We start from the raw sequence: 20,188 nt of genomic DNA on the forward strand, positions 1-20,188 counted from the left end.
TTATGAATCATCACTGGGCGGCCATCTGTTTCACTTTATACCCTTGTCATTATAGACATGTCTGTTGTTGTTATTGCTACTTGTTTTAATTTTTGTGTGGTTTCAAAAGTGTACGCATTCATAATATATCGATCCAATTTTTACGTGATATCCATCTCGTTGGGGGTACATAGTGTATAGCGAAAGATAAAAGACCAATAAAGCCAACACGTGTGCACCGGGGTCTGCTTATGCAGATAGGAAAGATCCTATACATACTGGTATAACAAAGAAACTTGTGATCTACATTGAAGCCATGACAATCTCGCAAAGGTCTGAATAATAGCGGGGATTTGGAAAGAGGGGGGGAAATGAGATTCTCACTGAGGTTTAGAATGTGGACATGGCAAGTGGACAATGAAAAAGGGAAAATGAATGAGTGGATGGCTGAGTTTCCCAAATTGACATGGGTTGTTCTTTGTTTTGAGCTATCGAATCACTTCGTGCGGACGTTCTCCCATTCGCTAGGCTTGTCGATCGGTCTTCCCCGGATAGTGGCCAATATGCACGAGACAGGGGATTCTAACATTGGCAAGATTCGAACAAATTCTTCTCCCTTTTATGAACAACTTTCGCTATATGTTTACTAAAATTTGTGTTGTCATCTAAAGAAGATACCTAAAACTATCAATCTCGCGATCTGTCTTGTTTGATAGCTCATCCTGCAACTCAGCCCCCACGGTCATCTGCTGAGGCGAACCATACACCCTGTCTCGTCGACGGTTCTCCCACGTGTAGTATGAATATAAGCACAGAAGGAAGAAGAGGCTCAGTATCAAGCCGGACATAGAGGCTTTAATTCCAGTCTATATCACCCAACCATGGCATTAGTTTTGTATTTATCGTGCAAGGTAAATTGTACCAGGAATAAAATGGCCACTTACCGGGTATGATGGCTCCTCAGAGGCAAGGAAGAATTGAGGACCCACGATATTTCCCACGCAATAAGCAATAAACAGCAATGAACTAACAACGCTCTTTTTTGAGGATCCGGCCACATTAGATGTAATGATACTCAGCGACATCGGAATATTGATCGCGTAGACGACGGCTAAAGTCAACCCAACCATCCGCCCAACTTGATCATCGGGGTCAAGTTTCCAGATCAGGATAAGACCGATAACAGATATCATTGTGATGACACACATTCCTAGTATACGGGAAGATGGAATAAAGGTCACAGTGATCGAAGTAATTAACAAAAACACGATCTGGGCAGCGCCCTGAGGCATTTGCATGATAAGGGCCTTGAGATCACTGAACCCGAACCCGGAGATGATAATCGATGAAAACTAAAAAAAATCATAAGTTTCCAGCTTTGGTGATAATAGGATCTGTACTCACGCTTGTAAGACCACCGTTTGCCAGGCTCGAGGCGAAAGAGTTCACAACCAGAAACCATGTCTGGGGATCTTTTATGGCTTGAAGAGCCTGTGACCATTTGAAGACCCCCGTATCCATGACTCCGGTTTTGTTCGATAATGTTCGGTGCACAGCAATAGCACGCTGATCAGGTTTCAAAAATATGGCCTTGGCAGGCGAGTCTGGAAGCATGACAAACAAGACAAGACCATAAGTCGAAGTGACAGTGCCTAGAATAAGAAACAAGAGTTTCCAGTGGGCAATTGCTGTCGTGTTAATATTCCCAATACCGTAGGCAATTAATCCACCAATGAGTACAGCAACAAAGTTTCCGAAGAACCAGGCAGATTGTCTAGGGCTTGTTAGTGAGTCCTAGGTCTACCCCGATTTGGAAGACTTACCGCAAAGGCTGTTCCTCGCGTTTATAAAACATTCCCGTTAGCAGTGTGAAGCCTGGCGCAATTGCTGCCTCGCCTACCCCCAAGAAGAAACGGGCGGCCATAAGTCCACTCCAGTTAGAGCAAGCAGCATGGCACATTAGCACTCCGCCCCAAAGGAAACTTGTATAGTCAGTCTCATCGTCGGCGATATCCTTTAATGGAGAAGAACATACACTGAGACAGCGAGATATTTGCCAATGGGAAATCGGACGACAAGATATGAACTAGGCCTGTTGTCGGATCAGTATTCGTGATGAGAGGCAAAGGCATTTTGAATATATACCAACTCCAAGCGAAATACCCAAAATAGAAGATCGCAGATGCCCATGAATATTCTGCTCCTTTCATGTTCTATAGCTTCTGTCAACACATCCTCCTAAGCCAACAGCTGTGTAGGAATAAATACCAAATCTTCGCGTAAATTAAACAGCGTTGCCTGACTGAGAGCAAGCTTGTCGAGGAATTGGAGGAAATATGCGGCTCCCATCAATGGAACGAGACTTCCTTGAATCAGATACATATCACGTAGATACAATGCAGTGGAATACTCACATAAGGTCAAGCTTCCACAATACTTTGCGCTCCTCTTCAGCTGTTGGTTGAATAGCGAGCACTTGCCCAAGATCGAGATCCCGACCAAGTGGCTCGTTTCCTCCCTTCAAATCCTTCTCATGTAGGTTGGCGTCGTAAGAGCGCATCGTGAATATGACACAAATGCAAGTCCACTAGATGAGGAGCATAGTCCTTCTTATTCAAAATCCCACGAAGCCGGTATCGCTCTGTACTGCTTCGCCACAAAGCCCTCTCAAACCTATTAGACCTAAAGCCCGGTACTGTTCCGTCATGGACTCTATCGCAAAGCATCTTTCAAGGGGGAGAAGCTCAATGTCTCTACCAATCAAAACAGATAGTTTAGTTTTAGGTTATTATCAGAATTCCCCCGCGATGCTGATCGTGGAGAACAAGCGAGCTACCAATCAGATACTACATACATCTCGGCACCCCACAGTACGATATTAATCAATCAAAATCCCGGGGTTGCAGTCAGCGCGGAGGTAATCTGGGGGAGCATCCACTTCCCCCTCAACGGATGTCAAGAACGGCAATTGAGTTAGCTGTCGACGATCCGTATCTAGCATAGGGAGGGGTCCAAGCGATATGGTCAGTATGAACACAACTCATTCAAAATAGTGCGCTAAGAAGGCCGCTCTATTCCGCGCTTGCTAATAGTCTTTGTACTAGCAGGGAATACGTGTCATCATACAATTGCACTTCAATTTCGGAAGGTCTCACACGGAACACAGAAGTACATTAAATCCAGCCTAGAATTCACAATTCCAAGCCCTTCTCAAAGTCCAACTTGATGGCAGTGGCGAAGCTATCATCGACTAGAGCTCTACACGCTACTACGGCCATTCCCGCTGCACAGTGCAAGCTACGCTTAAACCCTTCCTCAGATCCAGCCCCGGCAGTAAATTGTGGTGTGTGATTCACACCATCGGTGTGAATATAGAATCCACCATGGAAGCCAGGTACTTCATATGAGACGTTGCCTATATTGTAGTGGACAGTTAGGGGATGGCATCGTGGACTGTAATGAACTCCAATACTCACCCATATCAGTTGACCCTCCGCTAAGACCTCCTACCTGCCCTGCGGCATCAAAGATAGTACTGTGACCCATAAAGTTCATAGCAGAGACGTAGCTATCGCAGATGGGCTTATTGATCTTCATATCCTTATACGCAGCCTCCCTGGAAATATATTAGCGAAGCGCATCAGAATAGGAACGTCGCCAGTTATCATACCATTCGTATTCCACCGTGCAACCAGTAGCAGTTGCAGCAGCCTCAAAGCATTTGAGAACTTTCTCAGTCAATGGTTTGAGGGTCTTTGCAGTCTCCGATCGCATATAGTATTCAACCGTCGTAGAAGCAGGAATAACATTTGGTCTGTCACCACCGCGCGAAATAACCCCATGGATCTTTTGCGTAGGCAGAATCTGCTGTCGCAACATTGAAATGTTCACATAGGCAGACACCACTGCATCTAGGGCATTAATACCCTCCCAAGGAGCAGCCGAAGCATGCGCCGGTTTGCCAGTGAAAGTCACCTTAACCTTATCGTTTGCAAGATACTGCCCGGTACAGGAACTCGAGCTAATAAGATCAGGGGCACCAGAAAGCACTGGGAATGGATGGACCATGAAACATGCGTCCACGTCTTTGTATGCTCCCGCATTGATGAGCAGGAGCTTTCCACCACCACCCTCCTCGGCAGGAGTCCCCAGCAGCCGAACCGAATAGCCAATATCATCTGAGTACAGAGTATCCATTGCTTCACAGGTGGCCAGGAAGGCTGCGATCGAACTTGTGGCGATCAAATTATGTCCACATGCATGTCCCATGCCTGGAAGGGCGTCGTATTCTGCGTTGAAAGCCATGATTCTTCCGCCCTCGCCACGGCTATAAATCACCGAGAGCGCTGTGTTAATACCATAGGCCTTTTTATGAACCTGGTATCTAGCTCCAAAAGACTCAAAAAGCTCGCATACGTTGTCATGGGCGCTGTACTCCTTGAATGCCAGCTCGGGGTTGGACCAGATCTATCGAATGTTAATCAAGTCGCTGTGCTAGCCGTGATAATACACACCTTCTGATTGAGCTCACTCAGCTTGGCTTCATACTTATTCAAGGCCTCACAGACCTTATGGATGATCTCTTCTTGTCCTTTTACCGTCAACATCTTGAATAGCAAAATGTTCCAAAATTTTCACGAATTCCGGCACTGGGCAATGTAAACTTAAAGGGTAAAGTAAAACAGCCGAGAAAACGGAACTCCATGCCGAACATCACCTCCGCACGAAGATAAGACATCAAAGACACATCCCAAGTGGGGACAGGTGACATAGAGTGTTCCGCAGTGGAGAAGCAAGACACGTCCACATTCTATTATGCAATCTACCACTCCAGCATCCACTAGGATCCGTAAGTTGCCCCCGTAAACAAATTTGCAGAATGGGCCTGGATAGGCCTCTGATCCAAAAAGATCCGCATTTCAACAATCTGCAAATCCGACTCATCACGACCTTCCAGATCAAGCACGTTAAACTCGCGAATGCGGACTGGGAACTGGTCAGGGTCGGCAGCGAATACTGATTCGGATGTTGCTTCAAACATGACTGTGCGCTTCATTTGTATGTTCCCTGCTAGCGGGGCATAGAGCTGTCCCTTCTGGGCGGTCTCTTCATCTGGGGCGGTCCTCTTATACGATGTTTCCACGGGGCCTATGTCCCTTCCGAGATCTATATCCCAGGCGAGATGAACATCGTGATGGAATTTGCACATATGATGGCTGCGCACTTCGAGGAGAATAACGGCCTGGTTTGCGGCTGTTGGTGGATCGCTGCCGACGAGGATGGGAGCGCTGGGTGTGAAGAAAGGCGTGATTTGATTTTCGGTGGGACTTAGGGAGTCTAGTGCTGGTAGGAATCGTTGGAGAAATTTAAGACCTGGTGAAGCGGTGGGAGGGATGGATTCGTAGGGGCCATGGTGGATCGTGACGGCGCTTTCCATGTTGCATCGACTACGAAAGGAACTGTGTTAGATCTAAATTTTTTCCAACTGATTTTGAGCTCTGATGGTATGTCATGGCAACGTAATATTGTCATTGAAGTAGTTACATCATGAGGCTGAAAATCAACAAATTGTGGGCGTCGATAGACTGTATTAAATAATTATTGTGTCCGATGTAAATCTGGGTGTGAGCACCACAGCCCTGAGGTAAGGTATATTTAGCAAAATTTTGTATGGTGGTTGAACCACATGATATATTGTACAGCCAACAGGAGTCGACAGCAAGGCTGTTGAACTTCGCGCTGGGATGCGGAAATCGGCAGGCATCAAAGTATCAATGTGCCGAGCCACCCGAAATATCTCGTTGAACGAGCGGGATGAAAACATGAAATTTGGATTTCAATGAGCGGGATGGGTTGATCTTGAAGATTTGCTGAGTGGCCATCTTGTGAATGGCAGACGAAGCAGGATTTCTAAAGGCATGGATTGCACTCGAAAGCCTTCGCCATCTGTGATCAGCAGAACGCCGCGGTGGGGAGTAAACAACCAATGTCTGCGGTTGCACGCCTCGCTGGCTTTTTAGACATTTGGTCTAATTTAGAGGAATATTCATTGCCACCTGTCGACCTCAGGAGGGATGGATACTGGGTTGCATACTGTTGTCGGTCGACCGGGTAGATGGGCGAATTCTGCGCTCAGAACTGGGCAAGCTCTCCTCTGATATTGTATTCCAGCCTCTGCGTCCCACCTGTCGCAATTCCCGAGGGGCTGCATGAGTGACATCCGATGTTAACTGGGTAGGGTCCACGAAGCCAGGGTATTCTTCGTGATCGGACGAAGTGGGTTGCGATCGAGGATTCTGCACAAGATTGACTAGCTTGCCGAGCACACCGAACTCGAGCTTCAACTTGATACTGTAGACCATGGCCTTCAAGGTGGTCTGGAGCATGAAATACCCGATGTATTCCACAACGAGCAAACAAATGTCGAGAGCTATGATGACGAAATTGATGGCCAGCAACTCATACATGATTCTGGACCGCCGTCGGTCCTTGTCTGGCATCAATTTGAGCAGCTTCACGGTCTCAACAATGTAAATTCCCGAGATGAGAATCTCCTGGGCGCACCACCAGGCCAGTTGCAGTCGTTCCATGACGTTGTATCCGCGAACGATTGTCGGAGTGCCAACGTATGCGGTACAGAAAGTAAGAACGGTCGTCGGTACCAAGAGGAGGATCGCGTCGACGATTATCAACCAAAGAACAAACCGAAGCAGTGTGTTGTTCTGGACCACCAAATGAAGCCGAGAATATAGGACCATCGATTGGCCCGGGACCATGACGTAAAATCCAACAGTGGTGATAGTCAAGGACAGCCATAATGGGGCTAGGGAAAAAAAGCCCAGCAGATAGCCAATGGCGTGGGGGATCACCCCGAGGACTACAGAGAGTAGAAGCGTCCAAAAGTAGAGTCCACGATAATGATTGAAAGTCAAGAACAACAATATGAACAATTCAAGGGCATTGTATAATGCGACGGAGGTGAAGACGATCATCAATATCCGTATTGCCATACTATCTCCATGGTATCCATGAAGCCCTTCGGGAGTCTCCGATATCTCTGACATGGTTGCTGAATCGGCTAGCCTGGCTAGCGCGTATATTTTCAAGGTGACTGGAAAGACCGCAGGGAGGGTATTTCATGGCCCGCTTAGTGAGAAGTCCAGTATGCTTTGCTTGAATTGTACCAGCTCCGTAGCCATCATAGTTGTGCTAGTCCGAGCTAGTCATTTGCGACAATGTCTATGCTGGTTCGAAAGTATCGAGGTTTGCGGCTGACAAAAGTGGGACGTATTTCGGGAGTGGGACTGAAAGGATCAGATAGCAAAATTTCTGATATGTAAATTTGGAGGTTCTGAGAAAAAGATCAAAGACTCAAGGGGAGGAAGTGAAGCCTCTAGAAGTTGCGAAAGGGAGAAAAGAAATCCCCAGCATATTTGCCCCCGGATGCCAAGCTAAGCCGAGAAAGGGCAGCCCTTGGGAACCGCCACACGGGAATTTTGACCTTTTTGTTTTTGGGCGTTCTTCTCTACGGAAATTAATACGGACTCTACGGGGTATAATCGGATCCTTTCTCATTTCAAATTGCAGGGATTCTCGTATTCTCAATTGCCTAAATATCCAAGGGTAAAGTGGTTAAAGTGGTTAAAGTGGCTGAGGCTACGAACTACCTAGGTACAACAACCATGTATTCCACACACTTCCCTTCACAAAGATGCCTTAACTCTCTTGAATCTTCATAATTTTGCGCTAACCTCCGGAATACAGTGGGGAATGGGTTCACTTACAATTGGCCCCTCTTGCGGAGAATGACCCGAAACAACCGTGCGTTTTCGTCTACCGATCTTGGAAACATCGCCATATTCTTATTTCTCTAATAATTCAACATGGGAATACGTATATTCTAGAAATGCGTCCCTGCATCTTTGGCCCGTGCCAAATATTATCTTCCCAATATCGCGGATCTATATAGGCCATGAGCATTATCCGGACATCCGCTATAGCTTCACGTGAAGCACGTGAGGTCTCCCGTTACAAATTTGGAATATATTTCCCACTCCTTCTGCTCTACACTCAACTCTAGCGAAACCTCCTAGTTTCAGAAGATATCCTGCTAATAATTAGTCTTCTCTAGTCACAATGTGGATCCCCATTAGCTTAGATCTTATCGAACTACGGAATACCGTGCACTATTTCCACTTTCGGAATATCTAAACATCTGGTTTCTTGGGATACTCGTCAACTTTAGGTTTCAGCGACGTCTAATCGGTCAGTAATTAGTGCAATGGGGCTTGCTACACACACTTGGCGAAGATTCGAGTGTTAAAAGGTACTCATCTCTATGACACATGGGGTTTTCCAACACCGTGTACTTAATGTCGAGAATTACCATTCGAGCCATGTTGTGCAACAAAAACTGAAGTTCGGACAAATTCCATTGATTATGGATACTATACGGCAGCATTGCCCTGACATGCCACTAATGAATTAACCTATCCTGCAGCATGCGATCTGCACAATCCCTGCAACCTTGACCTATAACATAATTACGGAACTCGCTGGCTTCAAATCTCCATTTAGCTATGGAAAAGATACAATATATATCCTGTGAATACAGTCAAATCAACGCTATGCCTCTTACAGGCATTGATAATCGATGGTGGGTATACATTTCCTAACGACCCACCTATAAAGTGTTTGCTGCTGATACATTCCACGAAGAGGGGTATCCAGCTGAAGCGGGACATGCCCCGCCAGAAAATAAGATATCTGACTCCTTGTGACCTGGAATTTCTTCAGTTGCTCTACTACGTTCAATATGGAAACAAAAACCAATTACGACTTTATTATTGTAGGAGGTAATTATTAGTATATACATGCAGTCTATCCTACTCACACTTGAAGCAGGTGGTCCAGCCGGTTGCGCCCTAGCTGCAGGGCTCGCCAAATCATCCCAAAGACCTCAAGTTCTACTCCTTGAAGCAGGTGGGCGCAATGATGATAAGGCTTTACGAGTTGACGGAAAGCGATGGACGACATTCATGGAAGCAGGCCTCAACTGGGGGTACAAGACCACACCTCAAGAACATTGCAATGGGCGCGAGCTTGACTATTCCCGTGGAAAGGGTCTAGGAGGTAGCTCAGCAATCAACTTCGGCGTCTACACTGTGGGCGCACGGGACGACTACGATGAGTGGGCAGCTGGGGTAGATGATGATACCTTTGGATGGAAGAAGATGCAGACCCGCTTCAAGAATTTGGAGACCTTTGACGGTGGTGTCACACTTTTGGAGAATCAAAAATATGCCAAATCAGTTGCTTGCGACCATGGCAATGAGGGTCCTCTCCATATTGGATTCGCAGAGGATTGGGAAAGGGACCTGGCACCCTCACTAGATGCATTCGAAGCGGCTGGACACAAGCTCAACTTGGATCACAACTCGGGTAACCCGCTTGGCATGGCCGCTACTATCAACTCCGCTGCTAATGGAAAGCGTACCACGGCTGTTGACCTGCTTTTGGACGCTCCTGATAATCTTGTTATTATCACAGACAGCCCAGTGCGACGGATTTTGTTGCAAGGCAAAAAGGCTGTTGGAGTTGAAACTCAGGGCAAGCAGTGTATGTTCAATTTGGCACTTGTACTATTCACTTCATCTGATGTGGTTTATAGACTTCGCTTCTCAGGATGTGATTCTCTCTGCCGGCTCACTGGACACCCCGAAGATCTTAATGCATTCTGGAATCGGACCAGCTGCACAGCTTGAGAAGTTCAACATTCCAGTAGTCAACGACCTTCCCGCTGTTGGTCAGGGTCTCCGAGATCACTACTTTGTTCCCCTGATTCTTGCTCGTAACCCCGAGACAAATGATCGCAATTCGTTCTTCCAAGACCCCGCCGCCATGGAGACTGCAATGAAACAGTGGGAGGACAACAACACCGGCCTGTGGACCCGATACGGCTGTCAGGTCGGCTGTGGCTGGTTCAAATCAGACCGCATCACCTCCTCGCCTGAATTCAAAGCACTTCCAGCATCCGTCCAAGAATTCATGAACCGCGAAACTATCCCCCACTATGAGATGGTCACCCACCTCCCTATCCATTTCATGTTACCCGATATGTTCAAAGACTACAGCTATGTGGGTCTCGCAGCATTCATGATGAACGAACAATCCCTCGGCGAAGTGACCCTACAGTCCTCCGACCCAGATATTCCGCTCCTTTTCAACCCGCGGTTCCTCGAGAATCCCTTCGATCGTCGCGCTTGTATCGAGATCTACCGACACCTACTGGAAGTTAGTAGGCAAGAGGCCTTTGCGAAAGATACTATCGCCACGCTCATCGGGCCCGCGTCCGAATCTGACGAGGATATCCTCCAGTTCTGGAAAAACTTCCTTTCTTCTAGTTGGCACATGACTGGCACAGTGAAGATGGGCAAGATCAATGCCAGTGGCGCTGCTGTTGACCCTCACTTTCGCGTTCGGGGAATCCAGAACCTGCGCGTTGCTGATATGAGTGTCGTTCCTGTTCTCACTAACAACCACACCCAGGCTACGGCTTACTTGACTGGTGTCACTTGTGCTGAAGTTCTTATCAAGGAATATGGTCTAGATGAACAGTAGATGATAAATGTTGATGGAGATGGAGAAGTGATCAAGATGATTGATGCGGGGAAAAGAAGGAGAATAAGAGAAGCTACCTATCTGTTGGCAGTCTTCACAAATAGGGTCACATCAGATGCTCACAAGAATAGTATATCATGGTATCGGCAGGTCAGGGTTATTCATTAATCCTGATCGACAAATGCTATTACATTTTGGATCTCTATCCATTTGTTTCTCAGCCTATGCTGTTGCATAAATGTTCATAAACTCACTCCGGAGCTCTTTGTCCGCCCCGTCACATATCCTTGAGGACATATGTAAGTGAACAACCTTACTCAAAGTGACCCGACTTCGTCTTTGCCTGTGAGAACGGACATGTAGCCACACCTCTCGCTTTTATTACCTCAATATCGGACATCATCTCATCCGCTCCGTGCTCCTTCTGTGGATCTGGCCCAATCGTCATTAAGTCGTATCCTCCAGGTTGATACCGGTCCCCTCGCGACCCAGGCACCTTTCCTCCCAGCGCTCTAACAAGCATCGCGCCGAGTCCCCATTTTGACGAGAAGGTCGGCTTCACGTACCAAGGCTGCAGTGTCTTTCTTTGGAAGTTATATAGATGCGTTTCTTGGTTTGGCATGTCGTGCACTAGTTTAACAGCACTGAACGAAGAGCGCGGAAGTGCAAGGTATCGAAGATATACCTTTCGCCCTTCTCGGACGAGAGCCAGTAGGAACCAGAGGACTGGCCCAGGGGACTCAAGACTGTAGATGTTAGTAAACAAAGAAACTTCCATAGTTAAATAAGAGACGAAATTTACCAAAGGCTCGTTCTCATAACATCGTCCAAGTCATTACCAAGCATTTTCCGCACACTTGTTCTGATGAACCCAGGAAGCGATGACAATGCCGAATCAACATATACTCGGACGTATTGATCGTTCGTCGCCGTGGGCTTTGCCACTTCTTCTTCATACTGGATTGTCCAGTCTCTCAATTCAACTGCAAAGTGGAGGCCGTTTTGCCATCCATCACAGCTTGAAGGAAGCACGTCAAAGGGAATACCCATGTCTTCTCCCAAGTTCTTGTGAAAGATACCGAGGGCACATATTTCAACGTCAGTAAGCTTGCGCCATTCTTCTCTTTTAACAACATTCAGGATCTCGGCAAGACCGTCGCCCAGAGTATGAAGGAGATCATTATCCGTTATTTTGTTGGCACGACGGTAACGGGCATGGCTAACGATATCCCACGTCAGCTAACAGAACAATGAATTATCTTTTCCTTGAACTGAAGGGAATTTGGTTTCGAGGACTCAAACATACAGAAAATTCATTCTGGCCACAGCCGATGAATAGCGATCAGAGTCCCTAGGCTTTGACTGTACCTCTCGCAAGAGGATTTCCGTATCGACAGCACGCTTGCCTGAATTGCGCTTATTGTTTTGCCCTGTGACAGCGAAGAGTTTGGACATAGTCGGGATACCTCCGGCCTAAAAGATACTTCAACTTAGCGGCATTCTCCACGATGATTGAACCGGCCATGACTCGCTGTCATACCTTCAACAGAGCAATTTTTCGAGCTTTGGCAAAAGCATGTGGAAACTCGAGTTCTTGTAACTGGTTCAGAATATCATGTGCTTCTTTTACTGTCATTTCTGACAAGTCTTTCTTGCCGGCTGTGAATGGGGCCTCGATCTTCGCCATGCGGCGGTATCGAAGCAGGTTAACCAATGCTATGTAGCTGATGAAGACGATGGCAATCGTCACACGATGTTTGCTCCATAATGTATAGAGCAAGTCAGTGGCGTCCAACATTCCGTCAATGGAGAATTAAAGTGTTTGTTCTGTGTCACTAGTCAGCATTAATCTCAAGATTTGGGGTTCCCATCTGCCAGCTTGCCGTCTAAAGCGTGTATCTGTCGGAGCGAGGTTTATGTATTTCTTTGTCTCTGCGATTCAGGAAGAAATGTTTAAGGATGGAGGATAGTTGATATATATGTCTTATGTGTGGCAAGGAACTGTATTTATGGGTTCCGAGGCTCCTACGGTGGATCACTCAACAAAAAATATCATGAAATTCAGGGATTTGTGGACTCTATATTGTTGGGCTCTGAATTCTCGAGTCTTCCAGGTTTAGAATGGAACTTCTGGGGCCTCGGAGGTTCACGATAATGTAATCAAATTAGGGCTCCACCTGGGCATCTGGACAGACACAGGCAAGGGCATAGTCAAGATGCTCCGTAAATGAACCAAGTACATTCATTTGCTATGTAGTCATTGTCAAATTAAATCATATGCTGAATGCTATATTGAACATCTTCTCAAAGTCCAAGTTTTTGGGTGGTCCCCGTCTACATTATTAATATATATTATCCGATATTTGAGAGAGATATATTATTCATGATTATTTCAAGATAAATTTCGCATCAAGGCTGAGCGAAAGGCATTTTCAACATCAGATCGCCGGAAACCGGGTGCTCGTCCTAAGATAGCCACCCCGCGAAGGAGTCCTAAGAAATTTTTAGAAACAGACTTAAACATGATATGAATGGGAAAGCCCACCTATTAAAAAGGATTCAAGATCCAGTACGCAACGTGATGGTTGTTGAGGTAATACCGAGACTGTAGCATCTGTAAACTGTGAGTTGAAGTTTTTCGGGTAAACGATATAGACTTACCAATCTGCGTTTCAGAAAATGATATTCGTTGAGTGTCCAATAAACCAGATTCCAGCTCGGATTGACCTGGGCTCAATGCTATATTATGTACTGTCGGAAACAAACCAGGGCCATCCAAATCTACACCTTGCTCTCTAAGATATCCTTCCACGTCGCGGCAATCAAACCACTGACCCCCGAAGCCACAAAGTTCAAGATTACTTTGAGCCTGATGGGTAGAACTTGGGTCACCAGGAATCCCGGCCATGGGTAGAGTACCGAGTATTCTTCGAGGAAGCCTCATCTTCGGCGGGTAGATAGGATTTCCTTCTTCGTCTTTCGGCGCATAATGTGTTCCGGCTCCCCCAATACAATAAAATGGCAGTGTAGAGATCTCCAGTGAACCTCCTCGGCCAGAGGTGACCAGGTCCCTGAAGTAAGGGTGCATCTTTGCCCTATCTCTGAAACACGGGACAAGTCTGAATATTCGGAAGACTTCAAGCGGGTCAGAGCGTATATCATTGAATATTCGAAAGGCGTGCTCCAGGCTGTATCGTTTCAGTCTTCGAGTGAAGGAGCTTTCTAGGAATGAATATGAATGAATATTGGCTCCACCAAATCGATCGACGATTTGCACAGTGGGTTGGTAGTGGTCTAACCCCCTCTGTTCCTGCATGACAGGTGGGGGTTGGGATTGACAAAGAACGCTGTCCCCGGCTTCTTGATCTGGGCTGACCTCGGTTTCCGGGGTTGTATCAATGCATGTGGAGCTTGGCTCGGCAATGGCTTGATGATCAGACATAATATCATCGGGTAAATGGTCTTCACACTGGACGTCCTTGGGCGGTTTTGGAGTAGACTTTTTCGAAGTATCTCTCAGTGATATGTCATCGACACTAGTTCCCTGAACAAAGTCCTCCGGTGCACAAGTCAAAATATTCAGTATATTGTCAAAATCCCTGAGAAGGTCGCAATGTGTGTCTTTCAGACTAGACTGGAGAGTGACTCTGTAGTCTGCAAGCGACTCTGCAATTTTTTTCATCTTATGTTCGAGGAAAGCCACTTGTTTCTGTGATTGTTGAAGGCTGGCTTCTTTCTTCAATCTATATGTTCTCTGAGCACGGCGGATTTGGCTTCGCCGATCCTGCGCGGGGCGTTAGATATTTCCCCACTGTTCCTTATTAATTCCATGGAGAGTGAATACCTCGGACAGTATAGCTTCGGGTGCATCGAGCCTGCGTCTTCCCGCACTCCTTGGCGGGCGTTTTTGGCCCATAGCTGGCTCGGTTGTCGGGTCTGGCATTTTGAATCATCTGATATATAGATGTGCTGTACATCAAGCCGAGGGAGGTGTTATCCTTAGCCCCAAAAAAACTTTTATGTGGGCAGGCGTTGAGCAATGAAGTTCTCTATACGTTGAAATGCTGATAATGTAATCCGCCTCGGTCCCCACCCGTGGCGTTGAGACGGATAGAACCAATTGGGTCAGAACGTTGGGTTCAATTAAATAACTGTCTGTCGCTGATTGTTGAATTTTTTTTAAAAAAGAACAAAGAACAAAGAATGGTAGTGTCACACTCATGACAATGAAGATTAGTAGTTTTTTCGCCGAAGTATTCCCGATGCAACCTGACATTTGATGCCTTTACATTCAATATCCAGTGTGCATGGATAAAATTGTTCACATCATATACTTGGTGTAGCCAGTAGGAAATATCCAAACCGCACGATTGTAGCTATTATGAAGTACAACTCACTGAATCCCGATAGCACAGAGCAAGGTAAGTGTCAAATCGGACTAAAATTAATTTTACTCAATAAGCAGATAAGAACATTCCAGGCACTAAAGGCCTGTTGGGTAGATATGTATAGCTGTGAGTTGTGACCAATCCGTTGACCAAAGATAAAATTGAAGTATCAAAAAATGCAGGAATAAGAAGGAATGTCCCCCATCAATCTGCCACAATGGAGGCAAGAAATCTCAAAACACCACCGAGTCGCGAAGCCGAAATCAAGAGGATGGAATCACTCGCTGCGCCGCACACCATTACGCAAAGGGGAAACACGACATAACAGTCAAGGAAAAAGACGCAGGAGATCCAGCCGCATAGGCCAGCTAGAAGTATGGCATGTGTCGTTAGGCATAACGCAACACCGAAGCTGAACAACGCATAAGCAAAGAAAAGACACAGACGCGGGTATCGAAAGGTGATCGCAAAACACAGGTAGTCAAGACGGCGATGAAAAGCACATGGCGATCAGTTGACCATAGGGAGACCGTGCGTGATCTCCTGCTTGTTCACGCCGTCGTTTCCATCCTGGTTATCATCTGTGCGCACCCGCTTATTCTGCTGGAAGTTGTTGTTGTTGTTCAGGAAGGCCGTGTCGTCTGGGTGCTTGCGCATGCCTAGTGTTGCGGCGGCAATACGGTTCAGAGAGTTCATGTCGTCAGAGACAGAACCGGGGTGCTGACCCTGGGGGCCTGGGGTGGGCACCGAGCCCGATGGGCTAGAGTTCTGAACTCCGGCAGAGGCAAGCGCCATCTCGGTGGTGCGGGGCTGGCTCAAATCGATGTTGGCCGGCAGCTCGGGGACTTCGCCCTGAGCTTCGAGGAGACGTGATTGCAAGTTGATGATATATTCACGGAGCTGATAGTTCTCGCCTACCAGGGACTTGACCTGATCCTTAAGGGGGTCAATGTTCTTAACCTCTTCCTCTAGCTTGCGGATGTAGGTTTCCTTGCGCTGGCGGAATGCGCGCTGGTATGACGATTAGCGAATTACTCCGCGCACGGTATCAAAAGGACATACCTGGGCAGCACGGTTCTGAGCAGCACGCTTAGAAGTGGATAGCTCACGCTTGCCGTAGCTCTTGGAGCCACCGTCAGATGGTGGAGAACCCTGGGGTTGGGTGGGGGTTTGGGGAGCGCCGAGCATTGCACCGGAGATAGCAGGGTCAATATTCGCCTGATCACGCGGGCTAGCATTGCTGGGCTGCAAGTGCTGTTGCTGGCCTGGAGCACCCTGTGGGCGACCACCAAGGTGGTGCTGAGCAGCTAGAAGCTGGTCATGGAGGACTATGGAATCATGTATTAGCACTTAACCAATATCAAATGTGACGCGCAGCCTTAATGCCGAGGTCAGATATGTAGAAAGTCAGGGTAAGGTAGGTTTCAGCCCCAACCCCACGAATCCCCAAAAATCAATGGCAATCAGGAGTCAAGAACGCTTTACGCTGCAATCACGTACCCTGATCCGCATGATCCTATAGTCAAATGTTAGTATGAATCAATAGAAAATAACAATCGTGACGCGGCAAGACTGGATGGAGACTCGACGCGTCAAAATGTCGAGCTCCGTTCCCGACGCGCGGATAACACGACATGACTGCCTTGTATCGGGAGTATCGAGAAAGTAGCCAACGCGGGACTTCATATAGATCTGATGACAAACGCGTTCAAGATGGTTTGCTTACCTGAGCAGAAGTCTGCATACTTGGATGCGGCGCTGGCGCCAGTGCAGGCTGCATTGATTTAGAAGAGAGGGGATTGGTGATGAAATTGGGTAGTGACTTTGCACAGCACACTTAGTTTCCACGAGAATTCAGAGCAAAGAGAGCTGCTTTGCTGATACCAGAATACAGCCAAAATGAGGTAAGCAGTTACAGATCCGATGCTGTAAGCAAAATGATGCCCAGGTGGAGGAAGAGGATTACTTAAGGATTCTGAGTCAGAGGATTTGGGGCCCGGGCGATCGTCGATTTATGTAAGGAGTTGGTAAGCGAAGTGGATGCATTAAGCAGGCGGTCAGCCAGGCGGTGGCTTCTACCCCGGAATTTATCTCTCACTTTTTGCCATCAAACTTATTTGAGACAGCATTTACTAGTTGTGATTGGTTTGCATCACAATCCCATGATTACTCGTCATCTTCCTCCAATTGTCTCTTTCGTTGTACCCATGAACATGTACATAAATAGGTTTATTGCTGACTCTGCATTCCGCCTGCATCCGGCTCGGGACGGGTTTACTTGTTCCCGAACGAGTCAGCATGACATCATACTTATTGCCTATCCCGACATTTCTGCCTGAGGCAAGACAGGTCTCAGGACAGGCACCAGGAGGAACTGGACAACCATTCCATTGAATGGACAAGATGCGTAAATCGAACCAATATCGGTGATGGTCATGTATCTGCACATCACGTACTAAACTAAATTTCTATAATCCCGTGATCTCGTATTGACCCCAAAACACAGTCAGCCACTCATGCCCCTGCTCCTATACCCTACCTCTGTACAACCCAGAAGCACTATTGTTGCTTCTTCGCGGTACTGCTACTAGGCTGTGCCTGTATAATTCCAGCTCCGATCTTGGCTGACTCCGTCCAGCCCCGCTGGTGCATCCAGAAACGAGCTGCCGGGTCGGCGCCATGCAAAGACGTACGCCGAGCATCATCTTCAAGAGCCGTGCGTGACATATCAGTTGACTCGGCCATGAATGCGATATCATCCTCATCCTTCTCCCCGTCCACCTCCACATTGGTGGTCGACTCAAGATAGCGCTTGCGCATAAGGTAACGCTCAGCGCGCTCCTTGCGGGAATTGGGAGGCTCAATCCTGGCCATACCAGCCCGCACAGCATACCGTACAATAAGATACAGGTGTTCCGAAAAGAAGATTGTCAAAAGTAGAGCCCAGCCTTTGATATCCGTAGGTTCGCCATTGGGCCCGTGCTGTGAATTGCCACTGAACATGTACAACAACGCAGCGCTGGTGATACTTCCGACCCAGGATAGGAATCCCAGGCTATCAAGCCAAGGTCCAATGGTGTCAGTCCGCAACGGTACAGGTCTTCGGAACTCCATGCAGATCTTGAAGAAGTCAGATCGCAGCTCGACCCAGTTGTTCACAAAGAACGAGACGGGAACAAGTGGCCATGTGGGTGAGAAAAGAGCCAAGTATCCAAATTGAATGCACATCTCACGGAGATCATCGGTCACATTGTACTCGGAAAGCTCGACCTCGTTGCGTACACGTGTGAGGAACTGCACTTCCTCGGCTGGATCGTCGAATGACACGACGGGTCTTTCAGGCGATTCTTTGTCGCCGTTTCGGTCCATCTTACCATTGCGCTCCCTATTGTACTTCTTATATTTGCGGAGTGCATGCTGCTTGATATAGGGAACGATAGTCTCCATGGCGAACCCAACGATCTGGGCCGTGACAGTGAAGTAAACAACCTGGTTTCGCAGGCGAGCAGGGTTGATCTGGAAATGCGATTGTTTTGCGACGGCGTCTTCTTTCGATACGAAAGGCCGAACTGTCAAGTGGAAAACATCGAGGTAGGGGACAATTCGGCCAGCAAATGGGACGTAGACGAAGGCTGTCAGGAGGATTGGCATATAAGATGTGATGAAGTTGATAACAAAAACCTTTTGGGTCAATGCAACATCATACGCATCCTTTGTCTCATGATTCTCATAGTCGTTCAGTTTCGTTGCGATAGACGTCAAAATAGCACTCATCGTTGGTACGAGCGCTGATAGAAGAATTGTTGGAATAAAAATCTAGAGAGTAAGCATTGGTAACAAGGACCTGGAAGGGTCATCATACCAAGTATGTCTTCAATGGCCCATTGTAGAGCTCCGAGATAAAGATCTCAATGGCAAAGCAAGTCGCAATGATGACACCCAAGCCGATTGCCGCAAGCAAAGCGAACGGGACTTGAAGCAGCTGCCGTTGCATGCGCTTAGTTGCCGGGAAAACACCGCGCGTCTCACCGGTAACCTCATCGCAAATCTCCTTTTCTGCCTTGAACTCTCGTCGTTTGGTTCGAACGGCTGAGACGTTTTTCGTCTGCCATCTGCAGCTCAGATCAACCTCCTGGCGCTTCCAGTATTCCACAAAGATGATACCCCAAAGGCAATTCACGATAGTATAAATAATCGAGTATCCGCCGAGGAGGAACCAACAAGAGAATCCAAAGACAGCCGGGAAAATCAAAAATCGAAAGTATGACTGCAGGAACGCGAAGTAAAATCCAACCTGCCATCTATGTTAGCCATGCCGAAGAATAACGACCGCTTACTACACATACACTTTCACCAAACTTGTTCCGGATCTGATCCAAGTCGTCATCAGAAAGGAAAGTCTTTGAGCTCCAAGCTCGTATCCACTTTTTATTTGTTTCGACATCGTGAAGGGGGAATATAGCAGTGACATTCTTCCATTCGCCATGGTTGGGGGTGATAGCGGCGCCGCCCTCTTCCTTGGGAAGTGTAATCATCTGGTTGATCACCCGTAGGCGCTCAGCCTCGGTCTGGGACTCATTCGAATTGGAAGTGGGCTCATCATTGCGAATGCCATATAGCCAGTCGCGTACTCTAAAATACAAAGTTGGGATTAGCACATTGGCGTGGATCAACATCATCCATCACTCACCGCGACCGATAGACCGCCTGTTTCAGCCGCTTTTCTGAAGCTTTCACAAAAACAAGCAAGGACGACTCATCACCCTGTCGTACCTCTACCTGTAGACCAACTTGGGCGAGCGCTTGGAGCAATTTTTCTAGCTGCACAATAGCCTGCGATCGGTCTGCAATTGTTAGGATGTACCCCACCAGAGCTCCCTCTTTTACTCACCTACGTCTCCGAAGCTGTAACGGATAACATAGTCCACATGGAGATTAGACCCCTGAACATTATCAGGAATCGTCGCCATTGCTGAGGTGTTGAAAGGAGAAAGAAAGTGGAACAGGCAAATCGAGGATCACAGATCTGCGGGTCGATGCCGTCACCTGGCGCTAAAAGGGCTTGGGGCGAAGCGATCGATCAGACCGCAATTTACGCAATTTGGATGTTTTCTTTTATATTTAGTTACATTGATGACGTAGGATTGAGATTCTTGTATTTGGATATATTTCATTTCATTCTCAAAATATAATATCGAGAC

General features: G+C 47.3%; 8 protein-coding genes across 8 annotated transcripts; 1 reads left to right on the forward strand and 7 right to left on the reverse strand.

Annotated features, from left to right (window-relative positions):
- Positions 1-644: 644 nt before the first annotated feature.
- Positions 645-2,539, reverse strand: PGRI_023970 (Major facilitator superfamily domain, general substrate transporter; the record flags this gene model as incomplete). Its single annotated transcript, XM_040790110.1, has 8 exons — positions 645-845; positions 924-1,331; positions 1,384-1,753; positions 1,803-1,961; positions 2,015-2,071; positions 2,143-2,192; positions 2,248-2,341; positions 2,394-2,539. 8 exons carry the CDS (start codon positions 2,537-2,539, stop codon positions 645-647), a joined length of 1,485 nt encoding a protein of 494 aa, XP_040647063.1.
- A 631-nt stretch (positions 2,540-3,170) lies between these two features.
- Positions 3,171-4,586, reverse strand: PGRI_023980 (M20 family metallopeptidase; the record flags this gene model as incomplete). Its single annotated transcript, XM_040790111.1, has 4 exons — positions 3,171-3,394; positions 3,456-3,595; positions 3,650-4,446; positions 4,494-4,586. 4 exons carry the CDS (start codon positions 4,584-4,586, stop codon positions 3,171-3,173), a joined length of 1,254 nt encoding a protein of 417 aa, XP_040647064.1.
- Positions 4,587-4,819: 233 nt separating this feature from the next.
- On the reverse strand, positions 4,820-5,416 carry PGRI_023990 (uncharacterized protein; the record flags this gene model as incomplete). The annotated part of the gene is made up of 1 exon (XM_040790112.1): positions 4,820-5,416. The coding sequence occupies one exon, from the start codon at positions 5,414-5,416 to the stop codon at positions 4,820-4,822; it is 597 nt and encodes a 198-aa protein (XP_040647065.1).
- Positions 5,417-6,044: 628 nt separating this feature from the next.
- PGRI_024000 (uncharacterized protein) lies at positions 6,045-7,043 on the reverse strand (the record flags this gene model as incomplete). Its single annotated transcript, XM_040790113.1, has 1 exon — positions 6,045-7,043. The coding sequence occupies one exon, from the start codon at positions 7,041-7,043 to the stop codon at positions 6,045-6,047; it is 999 nt and encodes a 332-aa protein (XP_040647066.1).
- A 1,751-nt stretch (positions 7,044-8,794) lies between these two features.
- Positions 8,795-10,599, forward strand: PGRI_024010 (GMC family oxidoreductase; the record flags this gene model as incomplete). Its single annotated transcript, XM_040790114.1, has 3 exons — positions 8,795-8,834; positions 8,884-9,597; positions 9,650-10,599. 3 exons carry the CDS (start codon positions 8,795-8,797, stop codon positions 10,597-10,599), a joined length of 1,704 nt encoding a protein of 567 aa, XP_040647067.1.
- A 313-nt stretch (positions 10,600-10,912) lies between these two features.
- PGRI_024020 (uncharacterized protein) lies at positions 10,913-12,397 on the reverse strand (the record flags this gene model as incomplete). Its single annotated transcript, XM_040790115.1, has 4 exons — positions 10,913-11,345; positions 11,402-11,838; positions 11,968-12,072; positions 12,140-12,397. 4 exons carry the CDS (start codon positions 12,395-12,397, stop codon positions 10,913-10,915), a joined length of 1,233 nt encoding a protein of 410 aa, XP_040647068.1.
- A 3,100-nt stretch (positions 12,398-15,497) lies between these two features.
- Positions 15,498-16,767, reverse strand: PGRI_024030 (bZIP transcription factor, bZIP-1; the record flags this gene model as incomplete). The annotated part of the gene is made up of 4 exons (XM_040790116.1): positions 15,498-15,998; positions 16,050-16,315; positions 16,488-16,503; positions 16,714-16,767. The coding sequence occupies 4 exons, from the start codon at positions 16,765-16,767 to the stop codon at positions 15,498-15,500; spliced, it is 837 nt and encodes a 278-aa protein (XP_040647069.1).
- A 779-nt stretch (positions 16,768-17,546) lies between these two features.
- On the reverse strand, positions 17,547-19,957 carry PGRI_024040 (anoctamin family protein; the record flags this gene model as incomplete). Its single annotated transcript, XM_040790117.1, has 5 exons — positions 17,547-18,803; positions 18,850-19,281; positions 19,334-19,619; positions 19,678-19,831; positions 19,879-19,957. 5 exons carry the CDS (start codon positions 19,955-19,957, stop codon positions 17,547-17,549), a joined length of 2,208 nt encoding a protein of 735 aa, XP_040647070.1.
- Positions 19,958-20,188: the final 231 nt, after the last annotated feature.

The sequence above is a fragment of the Penicillium griseofulvum genome (assembly GCF_001561935.1).
Source record: "Penicillium griseofulvum strain PG3 chromosome Unknown contig_80, whole genome shotgun sequence".
Lineage (NCBI taxonomy): Eukaryota > Fungi > Ascomycota > Eurotiomycetes > Eurotiales > Aspergillaceae > Penicillium > Penicillium griseofulvum.